Genomic DNA, 20,643 nt, shown 5'->3' with positions numbered 1-20,643 from the left:
GTCATTTTTTATAGACAATAATAATAATGAGTATTAACTTTATGTGTCTGCATTTGAGGAAGGTTACCTTCCATTTGTCAAGCTCTCAGGAAGTCACTGTAGGGATCAGGAGATATGGGGTCTTGGCCCTTTTCTGAGGAAAGGAATGGAGTACAAGGGGCAGCACCTTCCAGCCAGTTTTCTATCCACAGGGTGAGGTGGAAGGAAGGAAACTGAGTGGGGCTGCAGGTGGAAAGATTTGGGGGAGAGTTTCAAAAGGCCTTTGGAGGGGACTCCAACAAAAGGAAAATGAGGGATGTCCTAGACTATTTCCAGGATCTCTAAAAGCAGAAAAGCCTAGGTTCAAATCTCAATTTTGCCTTTTATGACCTTGGCAAATGACCTTCCAATAGTCCCGTGTCTCCTTAAGGATCTTATGAGTTGATGCAGATGCCTAGCCCCTTAGCATGGTGCCTAGCACATAGCAAGTGCTCAATAAATACTAAGTCTGGAGAACAGGCGTTATTAAGGAGGGACATGCTGCATGACAGAGGATGGGCTGAGCGTCCTCCCACCCCCTTGTACAAAGGACAAACATATAGGAGAGGCCAAAGGGCAGCCCTGCCCTCCCGAGCCACGGGTGACCGATAATCCAAACCAGGTTTTCCCTCTGTCTTTGCATGACCGGAGTGAATGAGCTGCAGCCAGGACCAGTCGACCTGGCTGAGCGTCTGCAATGGCCCAAGCGAAATCAAGACCTGGATTTTGTGGCCACAGAGCCCAGGGGGTCCAGATCCGGGTAACCCGGCATTGGAGGGTAAGCCCCTGGAGGGCTTTTAAGCACCACGCGAAGAAGACCTCGAACCCAGCCCCATCCGCTAGCGCCCCCAAACATTCTAGGGACGAAGAAAGGGTCAAACTGGAGCGGCGGAAGTTCGGGTCTTTGGCGTCAGTGTAAACAGACGCCACCTCCAACCTCAGCTGCAGAGCTGTTCGGCCAAGTGGATTCCGCTTCTCCCGCACAGGATTAATAGCTGACACTGCAGACAGGGCATTCGAACTCAGGATGCTGTCTATATATAAGATCCCAGGGCGTGGTGGCTCACGCCTGTAATTCCAGCACTTTGGGAGGCCGAGGCGGGTGGATCACCTGAGGTCAGAAGTTCTAGACCAGCCTGGCCAACATGGCGAAACCCACTCTCTCCTAAAAATACAAAAGTAGCCGGGCATGTTGGCGTGCGCCTGTAATCCCAGCTACTAGGGAGGCTGAGGCAGGAAAATCTCTTAAACCCGGGAGGCGGAAGTTGCAGTGAGCCGAGATTGCGCCACTGCACTCCAGCCTGGGCAACAGAGCGAGACTCCGTTTCAAAAAAAAAAAAAAAAAAAGCCTAGCTGCACACAGGGGAACCTCGGGCTTTCAGCAGTGATGCGACAGTTCCTAAGAGGATGCACCAACATATGTAGGTGTATCCAGGCAGCGAAGTGGTTAATCTCGCCAGAAGGGAAGCGGTGGGGACGGGACTCCGACAGGGGTCGCCGGACCCAGAGCACGCCTGGGGTTGAGTGGGTGGGTGGGTGAGTGGAAGCATTCTGCGTTGGGGGCGGTGTCTCGAGCGGGAGTCTAAAGTCCCGCGTGGCGCTGAGCCAATGAGAGTTGACGCCGGCCCGGAGGGCGGGGACACACCGTGCAGGCCCCGCCTCTTTCCTCCCTTTTCTCAGAAACCCGACGGCGCGGACCCAACCTGGCTGCTGCAGTACTTGCTCTAACTTTGCCGCAGCTGCCTCCCTTTGCCCGGAACCCACTCTCCTAACCCACCCCTGAGAGGGGGAGAGAATGTGGGGAGCACTTCAGAGAGACCTAGGGTCCGGAGATCGGGCCATCTGGGCTCTGAAAGCAAATTAGTTTTCCAACTCATGTCTGGCGCCGGCGTTACCCAGACGCCTGGAAGGTCCTTCCGCAGTCTGATCACCATTTTTCCTGCTGCACTGACCGATCAGCTCCCCTTGGTCTTCAACCTCGGGAATGATGGACTAGGGGAGTCTAGAAATGGACGAAGCCCTAGGTGAGGGTTTGAATCCTCTTTTCTCAAGATTCAGGCTGCGGATGGAACCTGAGTCTGGGCCCATTCTTGGCTTTATCTAAACTCCAGATTACCAAGCCTGGGGCTAAGCACCAAGGAGGCTCAGAAGGGCCAGACCCCAGGCAGGGCCTTGGGGCACAGATATCATCACCTTCCCCTCTGGGATGTTTGGGACCGGACCTCCGTATTAACCCTGAACTTCCGTACTAACCCCTCAGAAACGCAGCTGAAGACGAGCAGAGGACGCTTCTCGGCTACAGAATCCCTCCCCACCTTGGAGGTAGGAGCTCCTGACAACTGAGTTTGTCCCCGCCTTCCCCACACTCCACAGCGATCCTCAGTGTCCCACTCTGTGCAGTGGACGCACGCCTCCTGCGCCTGCGCAGCCTCGAGACCAGCATCTTCTAAGGCTGCAAGGAGCTAAAAATCGCTCCCGCCCACCCACAAGCTGGGCTGGACTTGAGGATCGCGGTGGGGGGGCGGATGTTGTAGTGGAGGAGGTGGAATGAAGAGTGAGAAAGCTGTCTAGGTGCCTGTCCAATTAGGGCAGTAGGAAGAATCCTGGTGGCCAGGCAGGTGCGTGGGGGACGCAGGGCGTCCTATGCCTCGGGAGGGGGCTCCTGGGGTGGTGAGGGGCGAGGTTGCCGCACAAACATGTTTACGCCTCCAGCGGCGCCGATGGCCCCGAGGGGCATGAGCCCTAGGGCAATAACTTTGCTCTGCGCCCCCTCACCCCCAGCCTGGCGAGGCGCCAGGGCGATGACTTCGGCCCCAGCCCCATCCCCCTAGGGCGGGCCAGGCGCCCCTCAGGCGATCCTCGAGGGGGAGCCCTAGGCTGCACCCCTCCGGCAGCTCCCCAGATCGCCGGGCGGCGCCTGAGGGGCGGGGTCCCCAGCGCGGCGGGACGCGCGGCCACAGCGTTCCCCGCGGTTAGCGTCCCGAGCCCACGGGTGGGGGCGTCCCGGCCGACCCTGGTGCAAGTTCTCCCGCCTCCTGCCCGGCCCCGCCCCAGGGCGCCGACCCCTTCCTCTCCACCCGGGGCCCAGGCAGCCGCGTACCTGCAGCCTCCGGCGGCGGATGAGGCCCGAATCGTCCATGGCGGCAGCGGCGGCGACTTCGGCCCGGGGAGGGAGGAGAGAGGTAGCGGCGGCGGGAGGAGGGAGGAGGGAGGGAGTGAGAAGCCGCGGGGACCGCGGCGGCGGCGGCGGCGGCTGAGGGGAGGGGGGTGGCGGGGGCGGAGCGAAGTGGGGCGGGCCCGGCGCCGTCACTGCGTCTGGGCGCCCGAGCCCAGGCTCAGCCACCGCTGCCCGCGCTGGGGGAGGAAAGGGGCGGGCGGGGGGGTGGAGCCTCCTGGTGTCCCCATGGGAGCCAAGCTGCCGAGAGACCCCTATAAAAAGAGACCCCCAAGGGGAGAGATATTCTCAGGGGTAGAACCCCCAGTCAAGAAACTCCCCAAAGGAAGCCTTCTCCCTGAGATACATTCCCTCTACATTCATCCCCCAGAGACTCCCTTGGTGAGACACATTCCCAGGGGGAGATAGTTTCCACAGGGACGCCCTGTCCAATGGAGAACTCCCCCAACCCTGAAAATCATTCCTAATAGATATGGTCCCTGAGAGGTGACTTTCCTCTCAAAAGCCATCCCCCTCCCCACGGAAGAGGCATTCCCCAAAGAGAAAGATCCCAGGAGTAACAATTCCCGTGGAGCGGATACCCCCAATCAGAGACCCCTAAAAGCCATATCCTCTGTTGGAAACTGTCCCCACCCACGAGACCTCTACAGTCCCAGGAGAGATGTCATGCTTACAGAGAAACATTTTCACGGAGGAGACCCGTCTTTACAGGAGATGCAACCTCAGGAAAACATGTGCATACATATTACGCGCCCCCCACAACCTGCCCCGCAATCAAAGTCTCCTCAGGGAACCCTGCAGCCCCTCTAGCGACCCCTCCCTCACGGTCAGGATTAAGGAACCAGGCCAGGCCGTCTGTATTTATAGGAGCGATTAGCTGGTAGTTGGAGAGGGGGCAGTTAAAGCCCTTTTCAACTCCCTCGCCGCTCCTCCATGTTCACACAGGTGAGGCCAAACCCGCCATGCTTCCCGAAGTTGGAGAGGAGAGTGTCCGAGCCCTCCGAACTCCAAGTCTTGGCACTGGGGGACAGAAGGGCTTCCCAAGGGGTGGTGGCCAGTATCTGGCCCCAAGGTCCTGGAGGGAGCGGTCGCTGGGTAAGAGCGACCCCTGCTGGACGACGGGAGCGACGGCGAGGCTGGGTCCGGGTTTTCCCCAGGAGCTTGTCGCCTCAAGTCCGCTCCTTTGCCTGGGTTATCTCTGTTTGTCTATATGTTTGTCGGCACGTTTGTGTCGCCGTCTTGCTGAGTCCCTTGCTGGCACATCTCTCCGTCCATGGCCCGGACTCCGCCCCTGGCGACCTATCTCACGATGGAGACCGCGGGAGCTCTCCTTGGTGCTGGTCTCGCGCGCTCCTGTCCGCGGTGCTGAAATCCAAGCGCAGGGTCGGGGGCTGAGATAAGGGAAGGAGAAAGGGTGCGGAGGCTCTGGCGTGAGGCATGGCCCAGAGGCTGAACAGATCTGACCCACAAGCATCCTGGACCACCTCAAGATGGACCAGGGGAAAGCTAGTTCCGGCAGGTCCTGCTTACTGAGGCCTCCAGCACATCACTGGGTGTACACAGAGGGACCCAAAGACGTTATCTACTGATTTGTTCACTTACCACATATTGAGCACCTACTGTGTGCAACGTAGTGTTTTGGGATCTGGGAGGGAATACAGCAATAAAAGAGAGACAAAAGCCTCTCTTGTCCTGAGATGAGAGGCACACAAACACTCACAGTCAGTGAGAGGCACACAAACACAAACACTCATATTTAGCAAACACAGACACACAAACATTTATTCGAACATACTCTGCAAACTTATACTCCACAAACACAGACCCACACATTCTGCAAATTAACACACATACAAACACATACTCAGCAAATGCAGACACACGCAAACATCCACAAATACAGACACACACAAACTCACATCTGCAGCCATACAAACACATACTTAGGAAACACAGACATACACACAGTCATCCAATACAAATACACACAAACAACACATATAAACACTCAACCAATGGAAGCACAGTCACATAGTTCCAAAACCAAGGGATGTCCAGTTGCATACAAATTATCATCTAAAACAGACAAATTATTATCCCAACACAACACATAGACACACACACCCATACCCTCTGCAGGGATGTTTTTCTCATCTGATTCTCCCCCTAGAATGTCAGCTCTATGAAAGTTGAGATTTTTGTGTCTTTTATTTTGAGGTTTTTTTGTTTGTTTGTTTTTGAGACAGTCTCACTCTGTTGCCCAGGCTGGAGTGCAGTGGAACAATCTTGATTCACTACAACCTCTGCTTCCCAGGTTCAAACTATTTTCATGCCTCAGCCTCCTGAACAGCTGAGATTACAAGCATGTGCCACCATGCCCAGCTAATTTTTTATTATTATTTTTAGTAGAGATGGGGTTTCACCATGTTGGCCAGCCTGGTTTCAAACTCTTGGGCTCAAACGATCCTTCTACTTCAGCTTCCCAATGTGCTGGGATTACAGGTGTGAACCACCATGGGTGGCTGAAATTTTCATGTCTTGTTCACTACTGCATCCCCAGAATCTAGCACACAGTAGGTGCTCAATAAATGTTTGTTGAATGAATGGATGAGTTAAGGGAGTGTTCACAAGCAACACACATTCACAGAAACTTCAGAAGGACATATAATGTGTGCACGCAAACACATCCTGCTCAGCACATGACATTTCTTTGTTCATTCAGGGTCAACATTCATGGTCAAAAACCTTTATCCACTGACTTCCACCATTTTTGCAGGGACACTAACCCAATGCTACATTTCCCCTTCTCACATTTATTAAGATCCTGTTTTATTCAACTGCACACACATGGCTTGGGACACACAATCCTCCCCCAGATTCTGAACGTATACACACACACACACACACACAACCACTCCACCAAGAAACACACATAAACATAACCTCATACAACAAACACACACACACATACATGCTCAACACACACACACCCACACAAACAAAAGACACAGGTGCCTGGGAACACACACAGGCTGTAGGCCACACAAACACACCTTACACACACACACACACACACACACACACACACTCCCCACATATATAGATAGAGCTTAAGCCATAAGCTCAACAGAAAGACAAACGCAAGGATATATACACACCAGCCCCAAGTCGGCCAGCCTTTGGTCAGCTGGAATGTGGGAGGGACGGTGGGAGGTCCCGCCCCTGCACTAAGCCACGCCCCTTTCAGCAGCCAGTTTCCTGGACTGGATCCTGAGGTGTCTTAGCAGCCTCTAGACCCCAGTCCAGCCAACAGGTGAGGCGCTGAACGCGGGGAGGCGGGAAGGGGATAGTCTTGTCTCCACAGACCGCTAGCTGTCCCTGCCTCGGGGCTTTGGGCCCCAGTGACAGAACCTGAGCCCTGCCACACCATGCTTGGTCCTAAAGGCCCAGCTCTGGGTGGCCCCTAAGCCGATTGTGGGCCGAGAGAAGGTGACCCAGAGAAGGGCCAGCAGGGAGCGAGAGAGGGAGGAGGGAGGCCGTATAGAAGAGAGGGAGGAATTACTGAACAGGAGAGGGGGATTGGAAGAGCTAGGGAGGTCCCCTTCGTTCTGAGAAAAGAAGGGGTCTCTTGAGGACTAAAAAGGTGGGAGATCCTGCAGGATGGGGGGAGGGCCACTGTAGTCTAAGCTTCGTGGGGGTGGCACTGAAGGGACAGAGAGGACGTGGTTCTGATGGGAGGGGGGCTCCTAGGTCGGAGGCAGGCCCTGATGGTCTCCTGGGATTTGAACGTCCTTGGCCACTGCCCCAGCCTCCTCCTCAGCTGCACTTTCCCTACTGTGCCTGGCACTGCTTCTTGGATATGCATTGGGTGGGTGCCATCCTAAGCTCACAGAAAGGGGTGGCTGAACCCCACCCTATGCCTGCCAGCTCTTATCTCAGGTGGACATGGACTGCAGGGTCCACATGCGACCCATCGGCCTGACCTGGGTCCTGCAACTGACCCTGGCATGGATCCTGCTAGAAGCCTGTGGAGGGAGCCGCCCACTCCAAGCCAGGTCCCAGCGACACCATGGGCTGGCAGCTGATCTGGGCAAAGGCAAGCTGCACCTGGCAGGTGAGCACCCCAGACCCTGCCTCACCACCAACACCCAGAAACCCACACGTACCCTGCCATGGCAATGTTAGAATTTCCTTATGAGAGGGGCCTAGCATGGCCACCAAGGTGGGAGGCAGGGATAGTGCTGAAGAATGGTGGATAAGAATTAGACTGCCTGGGTTCAAAACCCAACTCTGCCACTTTGTAGCTGTGTGATCCTAAGGAAGTCATTTAACCTCTCTGGGTCTCACATGGACCCCCAAAAAGAGAGAAATAACAAACATACCTCGCAGAGCTGTTGTTAAGATTAAGCATATAAGCATATGAGCATATGAGCAGGGCTTGGTGGCTCACGCCTATAATCCCAGCACTTTGGGAGGCTGCGGTGGGCAGATCATTTGAGGTCAGGAGTTTGAGACCAGCCTGGCCAGCATGGTGAAACCCCTGTCTCTACTAACAATACAAAAATTAGTGGCCGGGCGCGGTGGCTCACGCTTGTAATCCCAGCACTTTGGGAGGCCGAGGCAGGCGGATCACGAGGTCAGGAGATCGAGACCACGGTGAAACCCCGTCTCTACTAAAAAAAATACAAAAAATTAGCCAGGCGTGGTGGCGGGCGCCTGTAGTCCCAGCTACTCGGAGAGGCTGAGGCAGGAGAATGGCAGGAACCCGGGAGGCGGAGCTTGCAGTGAGCCGAGATCGCGCCACTGCACTCCAGCCTGGGTGACAGAGCAAGACTCCATCTCAAAAAAAAAAAAAAAAAATTAGCTAGACGAGGTGGCATGCACCTGAAATCACAGCTACTTGGGAGGCTTAGGCACGAGAATTGTTTGAACCTGGGAGATGGAGGTTGCAGTGAGCCAAGATTGTGCCACTGCATTCCAGCCTGGGCGACAGAGCGAGACCCTGTCTCAAAAAAAGAAAAAAAAGGAAAAGGATTAAGTATATGTGTCACTACCAGGCACATGACAAATAAGTTCATTATTATAAACAAGAAATGATTATTGCTACTTGAAGCTGCATTTGCATTCCAAAAGAAAGGTCTTAAGTTATGGGTTTGTGAGGATTGATGTAATTGGGGTCTCCCTTGTCCAGGGGATCCCCCGGCCTCAGTTCCCAAACCTTACCTGAATATCCAAGACCCTGGCTCACAGCGTTCCCCTTTGCCAGGACCTTGTTGTCCCTCAGAGATGGACACAACAGAGACATTGGGCCTTGGGAACCATCCAGAACGCTGTGGAGTGCCGAGCCCCGAGTGAGTACAGCATCCACCACCGTTTTCTCGCATACTTTGCCCATTGCCCAAGAACTCCCTCGGGTCCTGACCCATCCGACCCTATCTCTCCCGACGTCCAGGTGCGAATCCTTCCTGGAACACCTCCAACGTGCTCTTCGCAGTCGCTTCCGCCTGCGGCTATTGGGGGTACGCCAGGCACAGCCGCTCTGCGAGGAGCTCTGCCAGGCCTGGTAGGAGACGAGGGGGCAAGGGGCGTGGGTTGTGACTTGGGCGAGGGAGAGGGCGGAGCCTGCAGTTTGCTTGGCCTTCTGTGTAAAGGGGAGTGGCCTCCAACTGCGCCAAGGTTTAAGAGATGCAGCTTAATGTTTAGAGCCCAGGTAGAAAGGGGCGAGGCATGAGAAGCCTCCAGCTTTTAAGATACCTACCATATGGTGATGTGGCTTTTCACAGTCCTGCGATTTCTTTTCTTTCTTTCTTTTTTTTTTTTTTTTTTGAGACGGAGTCTCACTCTGTCACCTAGGCTGGAGTGCAGTGGCGCAGTCTTGGCTCACTGCAACCTCCACTTCCTGGGTTCAAGCGATTCTCCTGCCTCAGCCTCCTGAGTAGCTGGGGTTACAGGTGCACAGCACCAAGCCCGGCTAATTTTTGTATTTTTAGTAGAGACGAGGTTTCACTATGTTGGTCAGGCTGGTCTCAAACTCCTAACCTCGTGATCCGCCTGCCTTGGCCTCCCAAAATGCTGGAATTACAGGCGTGAGCCACCGCGTCCAGCCTTTTTTTCTTTTTTTTTGAGATGGAGTTTTGCTCTTGTCGCCCAGGCTGGAGTGCAACGACACGATCTCAGCTCACTGCAACCTCAGCCTCCTGGGTTCAAGCGATTCTCCTGCCTCAGCATCCCTGGTAGCTGAGATTACATGCTTCCGCCACCACGCCCGGCTAAGTTTTGTATTTTTATTTTTATTTTTATTTTTTTTTATTTTTTTTTATTTTTTTTTTGAGACGGAGTTTCGCTCTGTCGCCCAGGCTGGAGTGCAGTGGCGCAGTCTCGGCTCACTGCAAGCTCCGCCTCCCGGGTTCACGCCATTCTCCTGCCTCAGCCTCTCCGAGTAGCTGGGACTACAGGCGCCCGCCACCACGCCCGGCTAATTTCTTTTTTGTATTTTTAGTAGAGACGGGGTTTCACTGTGGTCTCGATCTCCTGACCTCATGATCCGCCCGCCTCGGCCTCCCAAAGTGCTGGGATTACAAGCGTGAGCCACCGCGCCCGGCCTAAGTTTTGTATTTTTAGTAGAGACGGTGTTTCACCACGCTGGCCAAGCTGGTCTCAAACTTCTGACCTCAGGTGATCCGCCTGCCTTGGCCTCCCAAAGTGCTGGGATTACAGGGGTGAGCCACCATGCCCAGCCAGGCCCTGAGATTTCTTAAGGAGTGAATCCTCTTGATTGAAAAGATAAGGTAAAAGGGTGGGCACCTGTAATCTCAGTCATTTGAGAGGTTAAAGCAGGAGGATTGGTTGAGGCCAGGAGTTCAAGATCAGCCTGGGCAACATGGCAAGACCCAGTCTCAACAAAAAATTTAAAAATTAATTAGACATGGGCCGGACGCAGTGGCTCACGCTTGTAATCCCAGCACTTTGGGAGGCCAAGGTGGGCAGATCCCCTGAGGTCAGGAGTTTGAGACAAGCTTGGCCAACATGGCGAAACACTGTCTCTACTAAAAACACAAAAATGAGCCAGGCGTGGTGATGGGCGCCTGTAATCCCAGCTACTCGGGAGGCTGAGGCAGGGGAATTGTTTGAACCTCGGAGGCAGAGGTTGCAGGGAGCAGAGATTGGGCCACTGAACTCCAGCCTGGGTAACAGAGCAGGACTCCATCTCAAAAAAAAAAAAAAAAAATTAATCGGACATGATGGTGCGCGCCTATAGTCCAAGGTACTTGAGACACTGAGGTGGAAGGATTGCTCCACCCTGGGAGGTCAAAGCTGCCATAAGCCATGCTTGGGCCACTGCACTCCAGCTTGAGTCACAGAGCAAGACTCTGTCTCAAAAATAAATAAAAGGAAAATGAAAGAGTGAGAAAATATGAGGGACTGGCCTGTAACTAATGGTCAGAGATCCGTAGGGACAAGGCCAGTTGTGACGTGGCCCAGAGTATGGAAAGATCTGATAGAATATGGGGCCAGGTGAAATCTGGAGAGATGGGGTTAGCAGGGGAGTGGTTCTAAGAGGCGGGGCCTGGATCCAAGGTGGGAGCATATAATGAAAACAGTCTAGAAGAGCCAGAATCCCGCTGGAATGTAACTACAAAGGCTTTACCCACCTCTCCACTCGCCATCTCCAGGTTTGCCAACTGCGAAGATGATATCACCTGCGGCCCGACTTGGCTCCCACTCTCAGAAAAAAGGGGCTGTGAGCCCAGCTGCCTTACCTACGGACAGGTGAGTGTGGGGCAGAAGGTGAAGGGAAGAGACTGAGATCCTCCCCACCAAGTTCTTTATTTATTTATTTTTTTCTGAGATGGAGTTTCATTCTTGTCGCCCAGGCTGGAGTGCAGTGGCGCGATCTCAGCTTGATGCAACCTCCGCCTCCGGGGTTCAAGTGATTCTCCTGCCTCAGCCTCCGGAATAGCTGGGATTTCAGGCGTATGCCACCACATCCAGCTAATTTTTGTATTTTTAGTAGAGTCAGCATTTCACCATGTTGGCCAGGCTGGTTTCGAACTCCTGACCTCAGGTGATCCGCCCGCCTCGGCCTCCCAAAGTGTTGGGATTACAGTTGTGAGCCACCGCCCCCAGCCCCCACCAAGTTATTTCTTACCGTGTCTAGACCCCAGAGACCGGATTGGCACTCACCAGGTCCCTGCTCCCACCCTTCCCTAGCCCAACCTCCTACTGGGTTGTGCCCTTTGACCCCAAAAGCTAAGTCCAGATTTGCCCTTCCCAAGAAACCATTCCTGCTCTGGGTCCATCCACAGTTTACCCTAGAGGACCCAGAAGCCCAGTCACCCTCTACAAAACCCCAGCCTTGATACAGACCTCTCTGCGCGCCCCCCCCCCCCCCCCCCCCCCCCCCCCCCCCCCTCATCCCGCTAGGGCCCAGTAAGAACATTCACCCTCCCCAAGGACCTGCCCCACCTCTGGTCCCGCACATAGATAGACTCCCAGGCCGCACGCTCCGGCTCTGACCCCAATCCCTAAGGAATTTACACATTTTCCCTTCCCGAGGCCACGCCCCTGGGAGAAAGACATGTCCCCTACGTCTCTGGACTCCGCCCACTAGGGCCTTAACTCCACTTTTTCCTAGACCTTTGCAGACGGGACGGACCTTTGTCGCTCGGCTCTGGGCCACGCCCTACCGGTGGCCGCTCCTGGAGCCCGTCACTGCTTCAACATCTCCATCCCCGCGCTACCTCGTCCCAGACCAGGACGACGGGCCCGGGAAGCTCCCTCCTGGCGTTCCCGCGGCCCTCGCACCTCCAACCTGGACGCTGCGGGCAGCGGGAGTGGCAGTGGAAGCGGCAGCGGCCCCTAGCGGACGCGTGGCCCCGAGTTGGGAGAGCGTCCCTTCCCCCAGCCCCGCCCCTCAGGACACCCAGAACCCCACCCCTCGTCCTCTGGGCCTTCTGTAATAGTTTTTTTTTTTTTTTTTTTTTTTTTTTTTGAGACGGAGTCTTGCTCTGTCGCCCAGGCTGGAGTGCAGTGGCGCGATCTCGGCTCACTGCAAGCTCCGCCTCCCGGGTTCACGCCATTCTCCTGCCTCAGCCTCTCCGAGTAGCTGGGACTACAGGCGCCCGCCACCACACCCGGCTAATTTTTTGTATTTTTAATAGAGACGGGGTTTCACCGTGGTCTCGATCTCCTGACCTCGTGATACGCCCGCCTCGGCCTCCCAAAGTGCTGGGATTACAAGCGTGAGCCACCGCGCCCGGCCTCTGTAATAGTTTTGAGATGTCCGTCCCTCCTCCCTGGAGCGCCAGAGGCCCACCCCTCTCCAGGTTATCCCAGAAATGACCCAACTCTCTCACTTTTCCCTCTCCCCTTTGAATAAAGTCGCCAGGTAGAGCACGTGACGTGTGTGGCTGCTTCTTGGGGAAATAAGTGGGAAGGAGAATTGCCAGAAAGTAACAGATGTCTCACGTCTAATCCTCAGATCCTAGAAGTAGTGACTGATTCATACTAGAGTGTAAATGATGGATAGCCTGTGCCCTAGAGCAGTCAACATAACTGGCAACACCCAGGTGTTGGAAATGGAGAGGGGGTCAGAACAGGGGCTGACAAGGGCAGGAGGGGTTCCTTCCCACTGTATGCCACCATGGCTGCCAAGAAGCTGCCTAACTTGTATAGGCCTCAAGACACACTTCAAGGCCAGGTGCAGAGGCTCATGTCTGTAATCCCAGCAATTTGAGAGGCCGAGGTGGTTGGATTGCTTGAGCCCAGGAATTCAAGACCAGGCTTGGCAATACAGTGAGAACCTGTCTCTACAAAAAAAAGAAAGAAAGAAAAGAAAACGAAAAAAGAAAGAAAGAAAAAAGAAAAAGAAAAAAAAATTTTTTTTTTTTGAGACGGAGTCTCGCTCTGTCACCCAGGCTGGAGTGCAGTGGCGCGATCTCGGCTCACTGCAAGCTCCGCCTTGCGGGTTGACGCCATTCTCCTGCCTCAGCCTCTCCAAGTAGCTGGGACTACAGGCGCCCGCCACCACGCCCGGCTGATTTTTTTTTGTATTTTTAGTAGAGACGGGGTTTCACCGTGGTCTCGATCTCCTGACCTCATGATCCGCCCGCCTCGGCCTCCCAAAGTGCTGGGATTACAAGCGTGAGCCACCGCGCCCGGCCCTGAAAAAGAAAATTTTTAATTGGCCCAGTGTAGTGATGCCTGCCTGTATTCCTACCTGCTCAGCAGTCTGAGGCAGGAGGATCGCTTGAGCTCAGTTCAGGGCTGCAGTGAGCCACGATCACACCACTGTACTCTAGCCTGGGTGACACAGTGAGAGCCTCTCTCAAAAAAAAAAAAAAAATAAGACATGCAGACACAGAATACCAAGCTGGCCCTGGTAGTATGTGCCGTACTCCCAACTACTTGGGAGGCTGAGGTAAGATCACTCGATCCAGAACATCGAGGCTACAGTAAGCTATAATCCTGCCACTGCACTCCAGCCTGGGCAAAAGCCAGACCCCAGCTTTTTATTTATTTATTTATTTTGAGACGGAATTTCACTCTTGTTGCCCAGGTTGGAGTGCAATGGCAGGATCCCAGCTCACTGCAACCTCCACCTCCTGGGTTCCAGTGATTCTCCTGCCTCAGCCTCCCTAGTAGCTGGGATTACAGGCACCTGCCACCAAGCCCAGCTAATTTTTTGTATTTTTAGTAGAGACGGGGTTTCATCATGTTGGCCAGGCTTGTCTCAAAATCTTGACTTCAGGGGATCCACCCACCTCAGACTCCCAAAGTGCTAAGATTACATACGTGAGCCACTATGCCTGGCCTTTTTTTTTTTTTTTGAGACAGAGTCTAGCTTTGTCTCCCAGGCTGAAGTGTAGTGGTGCAATCTTGGCTTACTGCAACCTCAGCCTCCTGGGTTCAAGTGATTCTGGTGCCTCAGCCTCCACAGTAGCTGGGATTGCAGGCACACACCACCACATCTGGATAATAATTTTTTTTTTTTTTTTTTTTTTTTTTTTTTTTTTTGAGACGGAGTCTCGCTCTGTCGCCCAGGCTGGAGTGCAGTGGCGCAATCTCGGCTCACTGCAAGCTCCGCCTCCCGGGTTCACGCCATTCTCCTGCCTCAGCCTCTCCGAGTAGCTGGGACTACAGGCACCCGCCACCACGCCCGGCTAATTTTTTTGTATTTTTAGTAGAGACGGGGTTTCACCGTGGTCTCGATCTCCTGACCTCGTGATCCGCCCGCCTCGGCCTCCCAAAGTGCTGGGATTACAAGCGTGAGCCACCGCGCCCGGCCTAATATTTTTGTACTTTTAGTAGAGATGGGGTTTCGCCATGTTGGCCAGGCTGGTCTCGAATTCCTGACCTCAGGTGATCCACCCGCCTCGGCCTCCCAAAGTGCTGGGATTACAGGCATGGGCCACCAAGCCTGGCTCATGAGTCACCATGCCTGTCCAAGACCCCATATTATATATATACAGACTACAGAGTTTGGTGGGAATGACCCTGTGTAGCGTCCACCTGTGTTCACAACCCAGCTCTACCACTTACTTATGCTGTAACTTCGGTTTCACACGTTGCCCAGATTGAGCCTCAGTTTCTTCATCTTTAAAATGGGAATGTGGGCCGGGCGTGGTGGCTCATGCCTGTAATCCCAGCACTTTGGGAGGCTGAGGCGGGCGGATCAGGAGGCCAGGAGATCGAGACCATCCTGGCTAACACGGTGAAACCCCGTCTCTACTAAAAACACAAAAAATTAGCCAGGCATGGTGGCAGGCTCCTGTAGTCCCAGCTACTCGGGAGGCTGAGGCAGGAGAATGGCATAAACCTGGGAGGCAGAGGTTTTAGTCAGCTGCGATCACACTACTGGACTCCAGCCTGGGCGACAAAGTGAGACTCCATCTCAGAAAAAAAAAAAGAAAAGAAAAAAAAAGTCATCATCAGCTGAGTGCGGTGGCTCATGCCTGTAAGCCCAGCACATTGGGAGGCTGAGGCAGGCAGATCACCTGAGGTCAGGGGTTCAAGACCAGCCTGGCCAACATGGTGAAACCCTGTCTCTAATAAAAATACAAAATTAGCTGGGCATGGTGGTGCGCACCTGTAATCCCAGCTACTCAGGAGGCTGAGGCTGGAGAATCACTTGAACCCAGGAGGCAGAGGTTGCAGTGAGCCCAGATCATGCCACTGCACCCCAACCTGGGTAACAGCCAGACTTTATCTCAAAAAAAAAAAAAAAAAAAAATCCCGGCACTTTAGAAGGCTGAGGCAGGTGGATCACGAGGTCAGGAGTTCAAGACCAGCCTGACCAACATGGTGAAACTCCATCTATACTAAAAATACAGAAAATTAGCTGGGTGTGGTGGCGCATGCCTGTAATCCCAGCTACTCAGGAGGCTGAGGCAGGATAATTGCTTGAACCCAAGAAGCAGAGGTTTCAGTGAGCCGAGATCACGCCATTACACTCCAGCCTGGGCAACAGAGCGAGACTCCATCTCAAAAAAAAAAAAAAAAAGGTCACTATCTTTCATGGTTCTGGGGTTTGACTTGGTTCAGCTTGGCAGTTCTTCCTGAAGATCTGTCATGTACTTGCAGACACAGTGGCTGAGGCTGGAATCACGTTGAAGTCTTCCTCGCTCACATATCTGGTAGTTGGTGTTGGCTGTTGCCTTGAACTTCTGCTGGGGCTGAGGGCCAGAATATCTGCACATGGCCTCTCTGTGGCTTGGGCTTCCTCTCAACATGGCAGCTACGGTCTAAGGGAAATATCCCAAAAGAGCAAGCCAGGTGGGATTTGTTTCAGTTCTGATGACTTAACCTTGGAACTCACACAGTGTGACATCTCTCACTTTCTATTCACCACAGTGAGTCACTGAAGCCAGTTCATATTTCAAGGAGAGGCATCATAGACTCCACCTCCAATGGGAGGGATGTCAAATAAAATGCTTAGAAAGTGTGGCACACAATTATCACTCAATGAATGTAGACGCTGTCTATTATGATTCTTTCTTCTGGACGATGTTACGTACTGGGTTATTGATGTTATACACTGTATTATTGTGACAAGGAGGAGGAACAAGCATTCAAGGAAGAAAAGTAAAGAAAGTCTTTAAAGGATCTCCAGTCAGATAATGAAGCCATGGAGGACATTCCAAGTGAAAGGCCTGGAGATTTCATGTTCTGGGAACTATGAGCTGACCAGGAAGCCTGGGATAGACCATGGGAGATGGGATCTGGTCCTGGAAGACATTGGATGCCAGGCAGAGGCACTTGAACCTGAGGATAGAGTGTGATGTACCAGGAGCTGTGGCTCACACCTGTAATTCTAGCACTTTAGGAGGCTGAGGCAGATGAATTCTTTGAGGTCAGGAGTTCCAGACCAGCCTGGGCAACATGGCAAAACCCCATCTCTACTAAAAATTAAAAAAAATAGCCGGACATGGTGGCACACACCTGTAGTCCCAGCTACTTGGGAGGCTGAAGGTGGGAGGATTGCTTGAGCCGGGAGGTGGAGGTTGCAGTGAGCCATCATTGCAGTGCTGCCCTCCAGCTGGGGCAACAGAGGGAGACTGTGCCTCAAAAAAAAAAAAGAGAGAGAGAAATGGGAGGGTGTGATGCAAGGTTTGGCAGTTCATGGCTACAGTCTCAGCTACTTGGGAGGCAGAGGTGACTGTATTGCTTCAGGCCAGGAGGACGGGAACAGCCTGGGCACCATAGCCAGACCTCATCTCCAAAAAAAAAAAAAAAAAGTTAGGCTGGACAAAATTAGGCAGGACAGCTCACGCCTGTAATCTCAGCACTTTGGAAGGCTGATGCCGGAGAACTGCTTGAAGTCAGGAGTTCAAAATCAGCCTGGGCAACATAGTAAGACCTCATCTCTACCAAAAAAACAAAAAAAATTAGCAAGTTGCAATGGTTTCTGCCTGTAGTCCCACATACTCAGGACCTCATTTAGAAAAGGAAATGTGAGAGTCATAGGTTTTTTGTTTGTTTTTGTTTTTTGAGATGGAGTCTCGCTCTTGTCACCCAGGCTGGAGTGCAGTGTGGCACGATCTCGGCTCACTGCAACCTCTGCCTCCCAGGTTCAAGCTATTCTTCTGCCTCAGCCTCCAGACTAGCTGGGATTACAGGTGCCTGCCACTATGCCTGGTTAATTTTTGTACTTTTAGTAGAGACAGGGTTTCACCATGTTGGCCAGGCTGGGCAACAAAGCAAGACTCTGTCTCAAAAAAGAGAGCAGGGCAGGCACAGTGGCCCATGCCTGTAATCCCAAGAACTTTGGGAGGCTGAGATGGGAGGATCGCTTGAGCTCAGGAATTTGAGAGACCAGTCTGGGCAACAGGGCAATCCTGTCTCTACCAAATTTTTTTTAATTTAATTTTTTTTTTTTTTTTGAGGCTCAGTCTCGCACTGTCACTCAGGCTGGAGTGCAGTGGCGCTATCTCAGCTCACTACAAGATCCGCCTCCCAGGTTCACGCCATTCTTCTGCCTCAGCCTCCAGAGTAGCTGGGACTACAGGCGCCCGCCACCATGCCCGGATAATTTTTTTGTATTAGTAGAGACGGGGTTTCACTGTGTTAGCCAGGATGGTCTCGATCTCCTGACCTGGTGATCTGCCCGCCTCAGCCTCCCAAAGTGCTGGGATTACAGGCGTGAACCACCACACCCAGTGGTTTTAATTGGCTGCGTGTGGTGGCATACCTGTAGTTCCACTTACTCACAGGGCTGAAGTCGGAGGACCCTGTGAGCCCAGGCATTCGAAGCTTCAATGAGCCAAGATCACATGACAACACTTTGGCCTGGGTGACAGAGACCCTGTCTCAGAAAACAAAAACAGACTGGGCGCAGTGGCTTACACTTATAATCCCAGAACACTGGGAGACCGAGGCAGGCGGGTCACTTGAGGTCAGGAGTTTCAGACCAGCCTGGCCAACATGGTGAAACCCTGTCACTACTAAAAATACGAAAACTGGTCAGGCGCGGTGGCTCACGCTTCTAATCCCAGCACTTTGGGAGGCCGAGGTGGGCGGATCACGAGGTCAAGAGATTGAGACCACGGTGAAACCCCGTCTCTACTAAAAATACAAAAAAATTAGCCAGGCATGGTGGCGGGCGCCTGTAGTCCCAGCTACTCGGAGAGGCTGAGGCAGGAGAATGGCGTGAACCCGGGAGGCGGAGCTTGCAGTGAGCCGAGATCGCGCCACTGCACTCCAGCCTGGGTGACAGAGCGAGACTCTGTCTCAAAAAAAATAAATAAATAAAAATAAAAATAAAAAAATAAAAATATGAAAACTAGCTGGGCATGGTGTAGTCCCAGCTGTTCGGAGGCTGAGGTGGGAGAATTGCTTGAACCTGGGAAGGGGGGGTTGCAGTGACCTAAGACTGTGCCATTGCACTCCAGCCTGGGTGACAGAACGAGACTCTGTCTCAAAACAAAACCAAACCAACAAAAACAGAACCAAAGAAAGGAGAACATTTGAGAAGCTTCCATCCCAACCTGCCCCAAATCACTGGTGGGCTTATCTGTGCCTTCTAGGTCCTTCTGGAAAGAATGCAGCTTGTACCAAGCATTAATGCGCGCATACGCTTTTTTTCTTTTGAGACATAGTCGTGCTCTGTCGCCCATGCTGGAGCCTACTGCAACCTCCAAAAAGCTGGGACTGCAGCCACACGCCACCCTGCCCGCCAAGATTTTTGTTTGGCTCGTGACCTTTCTTTATTTTTTCTTATCTTCCCCCATGCAGCCCAGCCAATTCTTTTTATTTTCTTTTTTCTTTTTTTTTGAGACGGAGTTTCGCTCTTGTTACCCTATGTTGTCCAGACAGGTCAAGATCCTCCTGACTCGGCCTTCCAAAGCACTAGGATTACACGTATGAGCCCCTGCACCCAGCCACATCATGTATTTTACATATTAGAATAAATCAGCCAGGTATGGTGGCTCACACCTTGAGAGGCCACAGCGGGCAGATCACTGAACCCAGGACTACAAGACCAGCCTGGGCAACATGATGAAACCTCATCTCTACAAAAAGTACAAAAATTAGTTGGGCATCGTGGCATGTGCTTGGAATCTGAGCTACTCAGGAGGTTAAGGTGGGAGAATCGCTTGAACCCAGGAGGCGGAGGTTGCACTGAGCTGAGATTGCATCACTGCACTCCAGCCTGGGTGACAGTGAGATTCTGTCTCAAAAAATTTTTTAAATACAAATAGGCAATGCATGGTGGCATATGCCTGTAATCCCAGCACTTTGGGAGGCTGAAGCAGGCGGATCACAAGGTCAGAAGATTGAGACCATCATGGCTAACATGGTGAAACGCTGTTTCTACTAAAAATACAAAAAATTAGCCAGGCCTGGTGGCATGCACATGTAGTCCCAGCTACTCGGGAGGCTGAGGCAGGAGAATCATTTGAACCTGGGAGGCAGAGGTTACAGTGAGCTAAGACTGCGCCAATGCACTCCAGCCTAGGTGACAGAGTGAGACTCCGTCTCAAGAAAGAAAATTTAAAAATTTTTAAAAATTAAAAATATAACTAAAAAAAGGTTGGTGCAGTGGTTCATGCCTGTAATCCCAGCATTTCCTCCTTCCTTCTTTTCATCTGTGGGTTATCTGTCTGTCTGTCCGTCTACCTATCTACCTACCTACCTACCTACGTATCCATCCATCCTAGTTTCTGAACCATTTGAGAATAGGTTGCAGACATTATGCCTCTTCACCCCTTAATACTTCACTATGGATTTCCTAGTGAAGTATTAAGTACATGGACGTTCTCTTTCATAACCACTATACAGTTACAAATTCGGGACATTTAATACCGATATAATATTTTTACCTATCACTCTTGCTCGAATTTTGTCAATTTTCTTATTAGCGTTCTTTATAGCAGTTTTTCTCCCTACAGTGAGAGACACAGGGCAGGATCATGTGTTGCATCTTGTTGTTATATCTCTCCAGTCTCCTTTAACTGGGAACAGTCTTTCTTTGACTTTCATGACACTAACATTTTTGAAGACTACTGGACTATTAAAAAATAAATAGGGTCTGGTGCAGTGGTTCATGCCTGTAATCCCAGCACTTTGGGAGGCTAAGGCAGACAGATCACCTGAGGTCAGGAGGTAGAGAACAGCCTGACCAACATATAGTGAAACCTTGTCTCTACTAAAAAATACAAAAATTAGGCCAGGCACAGTGGCTCACACCTATAATCCCAGCACTTTGAGAGGCCAAGGCGGGCAGATTGCCTGAGGTCAGCAGTTTAAGACCAGTCTGGCCAATATGGTGAAACCCTGTCTCTACTAAAAATACAAAAATTAGCTGAGTGTGGTAGCGCATGCCTATAGTCACAGCTACGTGGGAGGCTGAGGCAGGAGAATCGCTTGAACCCGGGAGGCAGAGGTTGCAGTGAGCCAAGATCGCATCACTGCACTCCAGCCTGGTGACAAAGTGAGATTCCATCTCAAAA

General features: G+C 52.4%; 2 protein-coding genes across 8 annotated transcripts in view; one reads left to right on the top strand and one right to left on the bottom strand.

The window, feature by feature from the left end:
• Positions 1–3,198, bottom strand: part of MAST1 (microtubule associated serine/threonine kinase 1) — a 47,943-nt gene extending 44,745 nt beyond the window's left edge. The window contains exon 1 of one of the 2 annotated variants that reach the window (XM_032169841.2): positions 3,119–3,198. In XM_032169841.2, the coding sequence (XP_032025732.1) occupies positions 3,119–3,157 (39 nt within the window). In that variant the 5' untranslated portion in view covers positions 3,158–3,198. The remainder of the gene's footprint in view (positions 1–3,118) is intronic. The other variant, XM_032169842.2, reaches the window with a different exon arrangement.
• On the top strand, positions 1,732–12,154 carry RTBDN (retbindin). Of its 6 annotated transcripts, none has more exons than XM_058425047.1 (7): positions 1,732–2,042; positions 2,279–2,340; positions 7,133–7,307; positions 8,460–8,544; positions 8,646–8,756; positions 10,867–10,963; positions 11,829–12,154. In XM_058425047.1, the coding sequence occupies exons 1-7, from the start codon at positions 2,027–2,029 to the stop codon at positions 12,054–12,056; spliced, it is 774 nt and encodes a 257-aa protein (XP_058281030.1). In that variant the 5' UTR covers positions 1,732–2,026; the 3' UTR covers positions 12,057–12,154. The 6 variants fall into 6 exon arrangements, with proteins under 6 accessions (XP_058281030.1, XP_032025742.1, XP_032025745.1 ...); XM_032169851.2 differs by having other exon boundaries at positions 7,121–7,307; XM_032169847.2 differs by lacking the exons at positions 1,732–2,042; positions 2,279–2,340 and adding exons at positions 2,921–3,200; positions 4,139–4,288 and having other exon boundaries at positions 7,121–7,307.
• The last annotated feature ends 8,489 nt before the right edge of the window (positions 12,155–20,643 follow it).

Source organism: Hylobates moloch, unplaced genomic scaffold (assembly GCF_009828535.3).
Source record: "Hylobates moloch isolate HMO894 unplaced genomic scaffold, HMol_V3 SCAFFOLD_12, whole genome shotgun sequence".
NCBI classification, from domain to species: Eukaryota; Metazoa; Chordata; class Mammalia; order Primates; family Hylobatidae; genus Hylobates; species Hylobates moloch.
This window is presented reverse-complemented; position numbering and strand designations above follow the sequence as displayed.

Excerpts from the sequence above, each read along its gene's own strand:
- RTBDN (XM_032169847.2), top strand. The coding sequence starts at position 3,138 with ATGAGGCCCGAATCGTCCATGGCGGCAGCGGCGGCGACTTCGGCCCGG. Across the intron at positions 8,545-8,645 it reads TGTGGAGTGCCGAGCCCCGA|GTGCGAATCCTTCCTGGAAC; the intron begins GTGAGTACAGCA and ends CCCGACGTCCAG. Across the intron at positions 8,757-10,866 it reads GAGGAGCTCTGCCAGGCCTG|GTTTGCCAACTGCGAAGATG; the intron begins GTAGGAGACGAG and ends CGCCATCTCCAG.